This window comes from Ornithodoros turicata, chromosome 1 (assembly GCF_037126465.1).
Source record: "Ornithodoros turicata isolate Travis chromosome 1, ASM3712646v1, whole genome shotgun sequence".
NCBI lineage: Eukaryota > Metazoa > Arthropoda > Arachnida > Ixodida > Argasidae > Ornithodoros > Ornithodoros turicata.
Genome location: NC_088201.1, coordinates 188,336,817 through 188,351,363, shown reverse-complemented (window position 1 = coordinate 188,351,363; position 14,547 = coordinate 188,336,817). Strand labels below are relative to the sequence as shown.

The 14,547-nt window shown below is 45.8% G+C and overlaps 1 protein-coding gene across 1 annotated transcript; it reads left to right on the top strand.

Moving 5' to 3' along the window:
* The first annotated feature begins 905 nt into the window (after positions 1-905).
* Positions 906-1,283, top strand: LOC135391969 (uncharacterized). The gene has a single exon (XM_064622561.1). The coding sequence runs from the start codon at positions 906-908 to the stop codon at positions 1,281-1,283; it is 378 nt and encodes a 125-aa protein (XP_064478631.1).
* Positions 1,284-14,547: the final 13,264 nt, after the last annotated feature.

Genomic DNA, 14,547 nt, shown 5'->3' with positions numbered 1-14,547 from the left:
CGCATTATGATCTTTGTTGTCAATGCGCCGTTAAACTCCCAATCATCATCATCATCATCAAGATGAGCCACGTTGACGCCCTGAGTAGGGCGCCTACCGCCGACCCCGAGGATGACGAGCGACAAAGTCGACTAGACGTTTGCTTCACGATGGATGAAACTGAGCGTATTTCTGCAGTCTAGGCAGCTGACAAGGAACTCCGACAAATAATTCACGCACTTAAGAAGAAACCAGAGGAGAGAACAAAGCGCGAGAAAGGGGAAGTTAAAGGCTTCATGCTCAAGAATGAACTGCTATATAAAATATATGAGGATGACGAAGGAAAAAGGTTGCTGTTTGCTATCCCTAAGAGCAATCGTAAAGCGATGATGATCAGACATCACTATTTGATGGGACACAGCCACGCAGAAGAAACAACAAACAATATTTTGAGACGATATTGGTTCGTAGGTGTACGCAGGTATGTTAAGAGGCACATCTCGCAGCGCATTGAGTGTTTGCTGCACAAAGGTCCCACGGGGAAGAAACCGGGAGAATTGCACTCCATCGCTCCAGGCAGCCAACCCTTTGAAGTCGTACATATGGACCATCTCGGACCCTTTCCGCGAAGTACACAAAAAAATCAAGAATTACTTGTCATCATCGAGAATTTCAGCAAATTTGTAGTGCTGTACCCCGTTCGCAATACATCGACGAATATTACCCTGAAGGCACTAAATCACTACGTTAACTGTTACGATGTGCCCCAGAAAATCATCATCGATCCAGGGACAGCATTCACATCAGCACAATTCGAGGAATTCTGTGAAGAAAAAGGCATTCAACACGTAAAAATATCTACTCAACGACCTCAAGGCAACGGCCAAGTCGAGCGAGTGCATCGTACTCTCATACCAAGAATCGCAATGGCAATTGAGAGGCCTGATCACAAAGACTGGGATAAGAGCATCCAAGAGATTCAGCGTAATTTGAATACCACACGAAGCAAGACAACGCAAAAGACGCCGTTCCAGGTGCTCTACGGGTTCAACGCCAGGCATCAGGACAGTCAGTTACGCGCACTGGACGCAGACGATTTCCCTCAGGCAAGTTTGGACCATGTTAGACAGACGGCTAAAGACTCCATCGAAAGGCAACAAACAAAACAAGGTCAGCACTATAACCTGAGGCGGCGAGCCGCCCCAAAATATGATGTAGGCGACATTGTTGTTGTGAAACGTCTGCCCGTGCACACCGGGGACCGACAAAGACACAGCAAAAGTACAGAGGCCCTATGGTCATAGATGCAGTCCTTCCGAACGATACGTACCGTATTACACATTTGAAGGGGAGGCGTGGACGACGCAATTATTGTAGCACGGCGCATGCCGATCAAATAAAGCTGTGGCTCTCTAGTCGCGACCAAGCAGACGAGACGACAGAAGACGACGAATCGGAGACAGAGTCAGCTTAGCGCTGAGAGCATACCCGGGATTGTTGTTGGACACTTATTGTTTACGATACGATAAGGGTCTCAAACATGTAAAACAGTTACATATTGACGCCCTGGCTCTGATTCCGGATATATGGCTACATGTGAATTTTTGTTTGTTAAATGTTTTATGAGTGATGTTGTTGCTAGTTAATAAGACTTGCCTTGCTAACTATGTGTTTCCCGTATGTATTACCGCTGCGTTACCTGAAGTGTAGTGAATTCCATGATCAAATTACAATCCATGTTATCAATAGAAATTCTACAGAGTGTAGAAGATTTATGTCACGAAGATCCCCGTACAGGGATATGTGATCATTGGTGATTGTTTGTGTGTATACGGGACATTTTATTCCATGTCACTCTGTAAGTGAGATTAACGCTATTTAATGAGCTTATTTTTCACTAGTGTGCATATTGCCACGTACCATGTAAACTTGTGTTGATTAGCGGTGTCTGCTCGACTTTTGTTCATTATCACATTTCAGGGCGAAATGCAAGTAGGATGGCCGAATGTGGCGAAGGCCATGTCCTTCGACTTAAAAGCACCCATCAGCTTAGGAATGTTTAAAATGTCTTGCGGGCAGGAGGCCGAGCCACCTGTTTGGCCCCTGGCAGTAATACCCGCTTCCGTGTTTCCCCCCCAAAACCTTTTAAGCAGACACCTGTAGTGCATTACTTGACTTATAATTCGTTATGGTGATTTGATATGCTTCCAGTGATCACCCTCAACCGATGTATATATTGTAAATAAAGCGTAGCGTCGTCAGACAGTCTACGGAAAGAGAACACGTCTCGCTGTCTCTCCTTCGGCACACGTGCCGCCACGACGACTCCCGGGGACAAGCTCCCCGAGGTTCCTTACAGTATAGTCGTAAAAATCCCTCCTGGGGGCAAAGTCAGAGCATGTGGGCTACTGCTCGCAAAGCACAGGTCTGCTTTGTCCTTTCTCTCTTTTTGTAGTACTTTCACATTTCGGATGTGCCGAGCAGAAATACAGCAGGCTTACCATGACTGGAGTTCTGTATTCTGCTGCTTACTCCTGTAAACCCACATTTTTGCAGTACTGAGCAGGAATGCGGCAGGTTTGCTGTGACTGCACCTTTGCTGTATTCTGCTGCTTACTGCTGTAAACCCACATTTCTGCAGTATTGAGCAGGAATACAGCAGGTACGTTGCAATTGCAAATCTGCTGTATCCTGCTGCTTACTGCTGTAAACCCACATTTGTGCAGTACTGAGCAGGAATACACCAGGTTTGATGTGACTGCAGGTTTGCTGTAGTCTGCTGCTTACTGCTGTAAAGCCACATTTCTGCAGTATTGAGCAGGAATGCAGCAGGTTTGCTGTGACTGCACATTTGCTGTATTCTGCTGCTTGCTGCTGTAAACACACATTTGTGCAGTATTGAGCAGGAATACAGCAGGTTTGCTGTGTCTGCACATTTGCTGTATTCTACTGCTTACTGCTCTAAACCCCCATTTCGGCAGTACTGAGCAGGAATACAGCAGATATGCTGTAACTGCACATCTGCTGTATTTCACTACTTTCCTGCTGCTGCCGTAAAAAGGCAGCAGAATTTCAGCAATTTTTTTCTCGTAACGGTTCTACTGCAATAACATTGTAGGATACTAGATTTTCGCCAATTTTTTTTTTTTCAGCAACAGACTTTGCTGCTTGTTGCTGTTTTCAGCAAGTTGCAGCAAAACTTTAGCAGATATTCAGCAGAAGGAGCAAAACAAAGTGAAAATCCAGCAAAAATGCAGCTAGGTTTCAGCTCACATTTTTGACAGGGAAGGAAAGGGCCACAGTTTATCCATTTGTTGGGCTCCCAGACATGTAGGTATAAAGGGAAATGAGAGCGCGGATCGTGCTGGCGCTGCTGCTCAGGATACTGACATTGCGGCATTTGAGATTCCTCTCAGTGATCTCCTGAGAGACCTCAGACATGTTATCAACAAAGAATGGCAAAGCTCTTGGGACACGCAAACTCTGAACAAATTGCACACTATCAAACCACGGATAAAACAGTGTGCACAACACTTCGAAAATCGATTAAACGAAGTTCTATTCAGCCGTCTCAGAGCTGGACACACCTTCTTAACACACGCGTATCTTCTCCGAGGCGAGGAGATACCACAGTGCGAGCATTACGGGACAGCCTTGTCCGTTATGCATATATACTCATAGTTTGCACTCATCACGAACACCATCGTCAACAACACTTCTCACTGTTTTACAAGTATAGGATTCCTCTTCACCCAGTGCTTTTGCTGGGGGACGAGCCTCTCATCAGCTTTAACCATGTGTACAACTTTTTAAGAGACATAGGTTACCTGAACGACCTGTGAACATGTAAATATTTTCACTACTTTTTGCCTTTCCTATTTTGACTTTAAATGAAATCGATTATTTTTAACTAGCTTTGATTCATAGCATTGTTGTGGCGCTCTATGGCCAAGGTTGCCTTTGCGCCATTAAAAATCCTAATCCTAATCATCATCAGTTACCTCAACTGGTGACTTCAAGCTTACGTAACACAATAATATAAGAGGGCAATGAAGCAGGCGAACTGGTGTCGTGAGATTGTGTCCCCCTGTCTTAGGGTTATGGACGTATTGCACAGTATTACAAACCTTGTTGAACAATAAATTTGTTAAACGACAACCACTTATCAGAAATAAATACGATGTGCAGAATACTCGTACACTTACACTACTTACTACACAACACGCTACAGCTTAGTTTTTGTAGGCATGATGGTTGGCAATGCTAAATGTTCAGATTTACGACGTGCTCAACATTGAATACAGAATGTGACGTGCATTCACAATTCACACTTGCCAGTGACGTGCTCATAAATAAATTCTTGCATGAAACATAATCTTATGCAAACAAGAAGTCCTTCGACGGAAGGAAATACAGCCATCTGTAGAACAATAAATGCAGAGTAAATCAAAATCGCCTGAAGGCACGAAGCTGCCTTGAATAATAACAGTAATGATGACGAAGAACATGAGTTGAAACAAATTAAAACAAAACATTAGACCATTAGACCACCCAGTCTTTTACGATAATTCGGCAAACAAATCGAGTAACAAAGGGGGCATCTTCCAAATATCACAGTCGCACTTCACAACGCACTTCCTTTGTTGTCAGATTGCCAACACGTAAACAAAACTGCAACTGACGTAAATATAACTGCAACGCCAAGCAACCACCAGACACTTTCCATTGGTGACGGCGATACAACCAATACACGTTGCGGTGAATCGCTAGAGGCCCACGTGACTCGTCAGCAGACTTGTGCCCGTTACCCAAAAAAATGAACTAAATACCGTTACCCGTTACTTCAGAAAAAAGTAACTAAATACGTTACTCGTTACCGACATACAAAAGTAACGAGTTCTCGTTACTCACAGGTAACGAGTTACTTTTACGTTACCGCGCATAGTTAAAGGATCCAACAGACATGCCGCCACACGTGTCAACATGATTAGTGACCCATCGTTTTGTCTTGTTGCCCCTCTGCGTAGCGTCTTGGGTCATTGTAATAAACCTTTTGCTGAGTCTGATAATGTGTCGTCCGTCCTTCGTGGTCCGTGTCTCTCGGCCCCTTACCATGAGTCTGCCTGGACCCTTCCTTCTTTCCGAAGTGGGGGTGATCGGAGACTATGAAGACACAAGAAAATACACCGGATTTCGTGCCACCGATCACCAACGGTTCCAGAAAACAGACGAGGGGCTGCGTCATAATTTAGGGCGCTCAGAAGCTTAGCAAAGACAAGAAAAGGCTAGAAGTCGAAACGCGTTTTTTGTAGCCATAACACAATTGGTGCCCATTCTTGGGAAGGAGTGATGGTCGGAGATTACGGAAACAAGAGAAAAGACAACAACACATCCAGCCAGGGATTACAATAATACTTTGAGTCACACGTGGTCGTGGGTCACGCAGGTCAGATCCGCACGCATTGCGCCACACGGAGTGCCGAAATGTGCTGCCCCGCGCTGAAGAAAAGGAACGAGTAACGTCAGTAACGAGTTACCAATTTTTGTAACTGATTCCGTTACTATTACCATATTTTAAAAAGTAACTGAATCGTTACTTCGTTACCAAAAAAAGTAACCGTTACCAAGTAACGAGTTACTTGTAACGAGTTAGGCACAACTCTGCTCGTCAGCAAGACTCTCAAAGCCACGGATGTACTTGAGTTCCTTGTTGTGAACGGCCGCAGAGCAGAGGACGAATACATTCGATGTAAAAGTACAACTCACGTGTCATACTTGCCAGCTCAACTGTAACAAACGATTCACACGCAAAAAGCTGTTCACTATATCGTGTTATTCGAACGCCTCCTACCAAGAAAACGTAATGCTTCAACTTCGACCCTCAGACGTGACCAGAGACCTTGTGACCTTCTATGCAGAGAGTCGAACCGAAACGTTTAACGGTCCGGTTCGGGTTTAGGTTCGGCGATAAGGGTTCAGATCCGGTTCAGGTCCAGAAGGCAATTATAATGGTTCAAACCGGTTCTTTCCAAACGGTTCGGTTCCCGAACCGGTTCAGGAACGACGGGTGCGAATGAAGCACAACAGGCAGGTTAAAATAAGCTTCTCTCTGTGTGTGTGTGTGTGTGTGTGTGTGTGTTACAGTGTTTGAAGTGGGCAGGAAGGCGTCAGTGGTCATTCAGGATTTTGAAAGAGTTTTGTGCGACATGAAAGACAAGATTAGTAGCGGTTACAAGAAGAGCATACCCATGAATTACTGGCCGCGGTGTTGTTAGCGGAATCTCACCAGGAATATCTGTCAACTAAGCCTGCTACCTTGGCCTAAGTCATTTAAGTAATTGAAATTATTCGTTACCAGTCAGGATCGCGAATACACGTTAATCGAATAACGACGCTTCATGGTATGTAGTTGGATTGGAATGGTGCGATCGTGAGCTCGGGGACTTTATGTGTAAAGGGCACGTTATTGTTGAAAGATGAAAGTCACTGAAAAGGTTAGCCAGCTGTAGGACTCGAACCCACATCTTCTGGATTCCAGCCTCAGAACATCAGTTCTCTCACGTTATTGTGTCAGCACTGACCGCCGCCGTGGTCGGCGTTAGCGTGAAGTGTCTGTGAAACAAAGACAAAGCAAGTGTAAACAGAGAGTTCGACTCATTTTAGACCTACTGGCGAGTTTTAGATACTGTGTCAGTATGGTCGTTTTTGCTTCTTTTATTTTAAATCCACAAAGAAAACCAACTTGGTATGTTCTTTTCATTCTGACCAGCATGAGTGTGGCCGGTGCTTTACTTTCTAGTACTCTAGGCACGCGGCAAACTTAATGCTTTAAACGGAATGACAGTAACTTCACCTCCTGAGCAGCCATCGTCCCGAATGACTGCGTTTTTTCAACAAGTCAGGAGAGAACGACGCCACACAAGATTATAGTTGGTGAGGAGGTGAACTTACCGCCGTTCCGTTTCATTATGTGTGGCTAGCGCATAATGGGCTTATGTAAGTTCACAGGCGCACACGTTGGGAATTATGCTGCAGCGTTGTATACACGAATACATGCTAGAGCTGAGCTCAGGTAGTTTGCTTTCGCAATGCATTACGTGCAAGACAACAGAAGAAGAAAAAGAAAAAAAAAAAACGAAGGGGAGAATATTTGAAAGACCGAAGGGTCGCACAGCCGACGACATATACGTCGGTTGGTCCCCGTATTGGTATTTATATACAGGATGCCTGCGATAACGGTAGAGATGATCTCGAAGACATAGCGCTGTCAAAGAAAAACTGACAGGTTTTTGTTGCAAACGGACTGATCTTGAAATGCAGCGCCAGGACACCCTGTGTATAGCTGACTCTGACTAGTATATTATTATAATATGTCACTTAGTGACTACTACCCAAAACTGTCCCTAATGTCCTGTCGACCTTTAATTCTTATATATATTTATGTGTATGTCTTAGACGTTAGTAGTCCTGGCAGTTTTCAGCTACTATCTGTTGCTATTTCGTGACTCGAGAAGATCCAAATCATTGTTGCAGGGCACGACTTTTTCGGCAAGAAAGACGATGTCTACGAAGCTAATAAACGAAGAAAAAATACGAAAAATAGTTTTGCACTTAATTCCGTGTGAACTGTTATTTGAACCGGAAACCGGTATTTTTTTACCGGTTTAGTTCCGGTTCAGCTCCAAGATGGCGTCGACTCTTTCGGTTCGGTTCAGTTCCGGTTCAGCCAAAAATAACGGTTTTCGGTTCGGGTTCGGGTGCGACTGGACGGCGACACTCGACAGCCACAGCGGGCTCGCAGCATTACTTGCCATTGCGCAACACCGGTGACGTAATGGGGCACAGAAGTGGGGTCCGTACAGTTACATCATCGACGGGAGAATGTGCGCGGGAGAGGAGGAACGCGGAAGAGACATTTCGAGAGCGCGCTCCTCACAGGCTGGAGCGATTTCGTCCCAAAAAAATTGTGGCTTATTAGTTTCTCGGCGGGAAGAACAGTTTCCAGCGAAAAAAAGTATGGGGGTTCGGGAAATTTCATAGTCCCTTTAAGTGTGGTCCACAATTCATACGAGCTGCTATACGACGCGAAAGGGAGATTTTTAGCCTGGAACGCGTCGGTGGTGTCTCGTGAGCCATTTTTAGTACATGTGTAAATAACATCTAAAACTGTGGAGGTCTAGTAGAGTTCCAAATTGAGATGTCTACTAAATGCATAACCCCGCGGAGGTCTAGTAGACATCTAGATGTAGACATTCACTAAACGTCTAATCCCGTAGAGGACTAGTAGACATCTAGATGCAGACATTCACTAAACATCTAACCCCGTAGACGTCTAGTAGACGTCTACTTTTAGACCTAGCCCTAAAATCTCAACTTATCCCTGGGTTAGATGTCTATTATCCCACCATGTGCTACATGGGTACCGTCTTCTGTTAGGCGGAACTTCTCGGAGTGGATGAGCCAGGTCCCCCAAGGTCGCCATTTTCCCATGTATTTGTTCCTATCCCGATGCGTGCAATGCCGGAGGCCGCCCTTAGATACCCCATTGTTACCAGACGTTGGCTTGCGTTTGATTGTAGCGCGCTAAAGATCCAGTTGAAGCACAGTCCAAGCCAGGCCAAGTCACCGAAGGAGAAATGGACGACTGCGCCTGCGGCGCCAGTGGCGGCGCCTGGTACGACAGGTACGCTATGTGATGCACGCAGCCGTGCACTAGATCCTTCCGATCGCTCAGCACGTTTAAAGACGGGACCAAAAAGTGAAACACGACACAGAAAGTTGTTATACGCGTTTTATTTGGACATATAAAGGCTAGATTCATTCGCAGAAACGTTTTGCCGCTAAACTTAGCGCGCTGAAGTGATCCGGAACGGCAACAGTGGGGTATCTAGTGGCGGCCTTCTTCGTTGCACGCTTTTCCGAGGTGAGTTTGGGGGACCTGGAATGAGCTCATCCTGTTTAAACACACAGAAGGCCGCTCCCACTTGCTGTTATGGCTTTGACCCATCTGTGAAAATGGTAATGTTATTGTAGATGGTTTTATGAGGTTTGGCGAATGGAATAGAGATGAGGAGGGCGGGGTGAGTGACTTCCTTTCCCTCAGGGAATTCCATATCGCAGGGCGAAAGAGTGTTTCCTTCGATTTGGATGATGTTTTTCTTTTGGAGCACCCCGCAGGGGGCATCAGCTTCGGCCGATGTTTGGTGAGTGGCGACACCACGTACCCCAGCCCCCAGTCCCAAGGTGTTATCCGTACCGTGCTGATGGGATGAGAGGCGAAGGGATAGAAGCCATGAACGGTGGCGGTCGTGGTCTTGGTCAAGCCCCGGCCGATGGGTGTAATAACCCCGGGACCTTCCCACATGTAGACTCAAGGGCATGAAATGTGGGTGACCGTTAGGAATGTCCTTGGTTATCAACAGTGCATGGGAAAAAAATCTTCAAACTTCTCTACGATCGGGGGTGGTAAACGCCCTCGGACCGATGGAACACTATTAGAAGAACCCTGCAAAGGATTCTCCCCTAAGTACATCGTCTTGTCCACTGCAGAAACAGAAACGGAAAAAAGCGTCCCACTTGGCAAATTATCACCTTTTTTTATCGAAAAGGCAGTGGCTTCCTTGTCGGGCAACATTACAGAAATAAAGAAAATGCGGTCCGGAGACCTCCTCCTTAAGTGCACGTCCCAGGCTGACTGCGAGAAAATTCTGAGTACACATGACATGTTGGGAACAAAGATTGCAGCTTCATACCACAAGACCTTGAACACGTCCCGAGGCGTCATTGCTGTACCAGAACTTATCGATGTTCCGGAGGAGGAAATCCTTACCAACCTGAAGGAACAAGGTGTTACAAATGTCAGGAAGCTGAAAATCAGAAAAAACAATGAATACATCATCACAAGGAATGTAGTACTGACCTTCGATAAGCCCACACTACCACAAACGCTTAAGGTGGGATACCTATCCGCAGAAGTGAGACCATACATCCCAAATCCGTTGCGCTGCTTTCGGTGTAACAGGTTCGGTCATGGTGCTGATGCGTGCAGAGGGTCGCCCTGCTGCGCTCGATGTGGCCAGACTACCCACGAAACTAAGGAATGTAAAGGGACAGAACAGTGTGTCAACTGCTCAGGAGAGCATCCAGCCTATTCGAGGTCATGTGCAAAATGGAAAATGGAAAAAGAAATACTACACATTAAGGTAACCCAGAATATCAGCTATCCTGAAGCCAAGAAAAAGGTCTCGCCATTTCTCTTTCAGAAATCCTTTGCAGCGATAGTCAAAGAAAAACCAACGATGATAACACGATGCACACAAACAGATCCAAATCGCAACCAAACCCAAGGAGACCTACCACAGCTTGGTAAACCTGTAACCCCTTCTCTGACACCACCCCAACGGGTGGTGTCACCCCCGTCGTCTTCCATGGAGGTAAACTCTATGGATTGTGACGACGACTCGAGCTCGGAGCGCTCATTCGTGAGCACCGGCTCAACTACACGGAAACACTTGGAAGGTGGGCTATCGAGGAGCGGTTCGCTCCCTGATATCTCGGACAAAGAATTAGCAGATGCCCGCAAGAAGCCAGCTCGCAAACGGATAACAGGTCCAAAGAAAAATACTTGAACATCCCTTTGCACCCCTGAAAACGTAAAATGGTTTTGATGCTGTTCGTTTGGAAGTGGGAGTGCACATGAAAGGTGTACGTCCTTCACACAAACACACACACACACAAATTATGCGCTCTTTCCTCCAGTGGAACTGTCGAGGCTTTTATCATAATCTGGAAGACATACACTCCCTTTTAGAAAAGCACGAACCTCTAACATTCTGCCTCCAGGAAACATACCTACGAGATGGTAGCAGAACAAATCTCTTCAAGCACTATAATGTTTTTACTAAACATAGAATCAACGCTAACCGTGCATCTGGTGGTGTGGCGATACTAGCGCACAAAATACAGCCAGTGACAGAAGTTACACTCAACACTAACTTGGAAGCCGTTGCAGTGCAACTTAGCCTTGACCGAATTGTAACAGTGGTTTCACTGTACTTGCCACCATCAATGGTGCTAGAGCAGAGGGAAATTGACGACCTAATTGACCAACTTCCTACTCCCTTTGTTATTATGGGTGATCTCAACGGGCACAATCCATTGTGGGGCAGCACGCGATGCAACACCCATGGTAAAATTATCGAAAACACGCTCTCATCACATTCACTGTGTATCCTGAATACGGGAAGCCCTACATTCTGTTGTAGTGCAAGCGGCACTTTAAGCCCACTAGACATATCCTTCTGCTCTCCCTCCTTGTTTCAGTGTCTCGAGTGGAGAGTGGAACAAGACCCGTACGGAAGCGATCATTTTCCGGCTCGGCTCATGTATGTTACATCCTTTCAATCTATCTCCACACGAAGTCCGAGATGGATACTGGCAAAAGCTGACTGGGAGAGGTTTGAAAAAGAATCGACGTTAAGCCTCTCAATGATAGACGACGCCTCAGTAGACGAGAGCAATGAGAGAATTATACATCAGATAATAAAAGCAGCCAAAAAGAGTATCCCACAGACATCAACAAAATTCCCAAAAAGGAAAAAGCCTTGGTGGAATGAGGAATGCCAAAAAACACGAAAAGAACAAAAGAAAGCGTGGGCTGTGTTCAGGAGACACCCTACGACAGATAACCTCTTAAGCTTCAAAAGAAAACGAGCCATGGCTCGACGCACCTACAAAGAAGCGAAAAAGCAATCTTGGATGTCATTTGTATCCACTCTTAATGAGCAAACCCCAACAAAGGTGGTCTGGGACCGATTAAACAAAATAAGGGGAAAGTACTCCGCTTTCACTGTGCCGCCGCTAATACTGAACACTGTGCCATGTAAAACACTCAAAGAACAGGCAGATATGATGGGACGACACTTTGAAATGGTATCGGGCTCGGCACACTACAGCACAAGCTTTCTCAGAATAAAAGCGGAGGCTGAAAGAAGAACTCTGCCTACCTCTGGCGGAGAAAGAGAGCCGTACAACTCCGACCTTCGAATGGTTGAACTCGAAAGGGCTTTGTTAGGCACTAATCAGACTGCGCCTGGGCCGGATTCAGTCCATTACCTGATGCTAACTCACCTGTCCACAAAGTCTCGTGAAGTGCTCCTAGCCCTTTTTAACTCTGTGTGGCGCAAGTGCACACTCCCTTCCGAGTGGAAAAAGGCACACGTAATACCAATCTTGAAACCAGGAAAAGACCCAACGTTGACAGCAAGCTACCGGCCGATAGCTCTAACTAGCTGCATAGGAAAAACGTTTGAGCGACTAATAAATAACCGTCTTCGATACCATTTAGAGGCAGAGGGAATAATCGCAAAAAATCAGTGTGGGTTTCGCGCCGGACATTCAACGATTGACCACCTTGTACGACTCGAAACACAAATAAGAGAAGCATTCGTGCGAAGGCAATACTGCATGTCGGTCTTCTTTGACATAGCGAAGGCTTATGATACAACCTGGAGGCACGGCATTTTGCAGGATCTCCATGCATATGGTATCCGAGGACGCCTTCTGCGCTGTATCGAGAATTTCTTACGAGATAGGTTCTTTCAGGTGAAATTGGGTACCACACTATCCGAGGTTTTCTGTCAGGAGAATGGTGTACCCCAGGGCTGTATACTTAGTGTAACACTATTTATCATAAAGATGAATTCCCTGGCAAGGGTTATTCCACAGAGTGTATCGTACTCGATGTATGTAGATGACCTGCAGGTATCATACAGTTCATGTAACCAGTCGATATGCGAAAGACAGGTACAAATGACCATAAATAAGCTCGCCAAATGGGCAAGAGAAAATGGTTTTAACTTTTCTGCAGAAAAGACAGTATGCGTGATGTTCTCTCGAAAGAGGGGGCTACTTCCAGACCCAGCATTAATTATGAATCAAATAAACATTCCAGTAGAGAAAGAACACAAGTTTTTGGGGGTGATCTTTGATCACAGGCTAACATTTGCAAGCCACATCAAACATGTTAAACAGAAATGCCACGCAGCATCAAACATACTAAAGATATTGTCACACACGTCTTGGGGAAGTGACAAGGGAATGCTACTCAAGGTATATAATTCAGTTGTACGATCACGCATTGACTACGGTTGTATTGTTTATGGATCTGCCAGAAGGTCTACACTCAAGATGCTTGACCCCATTCACAACCAGGCCATGAGACTAGCGACTGGTGCATTCAGGACCTCTCCTATCGACAGCCTCCTTGTGCAATCGGGGCAATACTCCCTGGAGAGACGAAGGCACTATTTGATGATGCTCTACTGCACAAAAAACCGGAGCAACCCCCGAAACCCAGCTTACGTAGCAGTCCAAGAAACCCGGTTTAAGCGTCTATTTGAAAATAAGCCATCTGCTACTCCACCTCTAAATTTGCGTGTGCGACATGCGATGCAGAAATATGGCATGCAGGTAGATTATCTGGTCGCCCAAATGATCAATGAAACAGCACCATGGAGCATTCAGGTACCTCAGTACGACCAGTCGCTGTTGAGATACGACAAGAATGATACCTCACACTCTGTAATTAAACAGGAATTCCTGGCTCTAAAAGAAACCTTCGGACAGCACCAACCCATTTACACGGATGGGACAAAACGTACAACCGGCACTGGCTGTGCAATGATATGCGCTGACTTGGTTCAGAAGCAAAGGCTTCACAACTATGCGAGTATATCCACAGCGGAGCTCACTGCAATCAAGATGGCACTAGAGCACATACTAAGCAACAGCATTCAACGTTCAGTCATATATACAGACTCATTAAGTTCCATTAAAACACTGGTGTCTCTAAGGACCACACGTAACTTTCTTGCTTTACATGTTCGCAGTCTCCTAAACAAGACTTATGCCAGAGGGCTTGAGGTGAAGCTAGTATGGGTTCCCAGTCACTGTGGCATTGATGGGAACGAGCAAGCTGATAACGCGGCTGCATCATCCTTGAATGAAGATGTGTCGTTGCTCACCATACCTCTTCAGGATTTCAGACCGGTTATGAAGAGAGCAATTATAAAAGAATGGCAGCAGCAATGGGATACCAAGGTCAACAATAAGCTACACTTGGTTAAACCTAGGATAGCAGAAACAGATGTGAAGCAGACAGACAGATTCACTGACGTAATATTGTGCAGATTGCGGATAGGCCATTCATTTCTGACGCACGGCTACCTACTACGCAGAGAAGACCCACCAGAATGCCGCCATTGCAATGTCCAGCTCACTGTGGTCCACCTCCTTATAACTTGCCCCTCGTTTGAAAATGCTCGCTTGAAACACTTTGCCGTACTATACAAGCACAATGTTCCGTTTCATCCGGCCATTCTTCTAGGTGACGAGCCAATGGTTGAACCTGATTCCATTATGAATTTCCTTAGAGATTGCAACTTCCTCAACCGACTCTAGTGCCATCTTGACTCCTACATGTAGAGAATGGGCAGACAGGGAAACTCCCGCCCGGGGCTGTGTCCTAAAGTCCCTTTAAGGACAGAGGAGGATTGGCGACTCCCTCGC

What these genes read in the sequence shown, in the direction of transcription:
- LOC135391969 (XM_064622561.1), top strand. Translation starts at nt 906, where the DNA reads ATGGCAATTGAGAGGCCTGATCACAAAGACTGGGATAAGAGCATCCAA.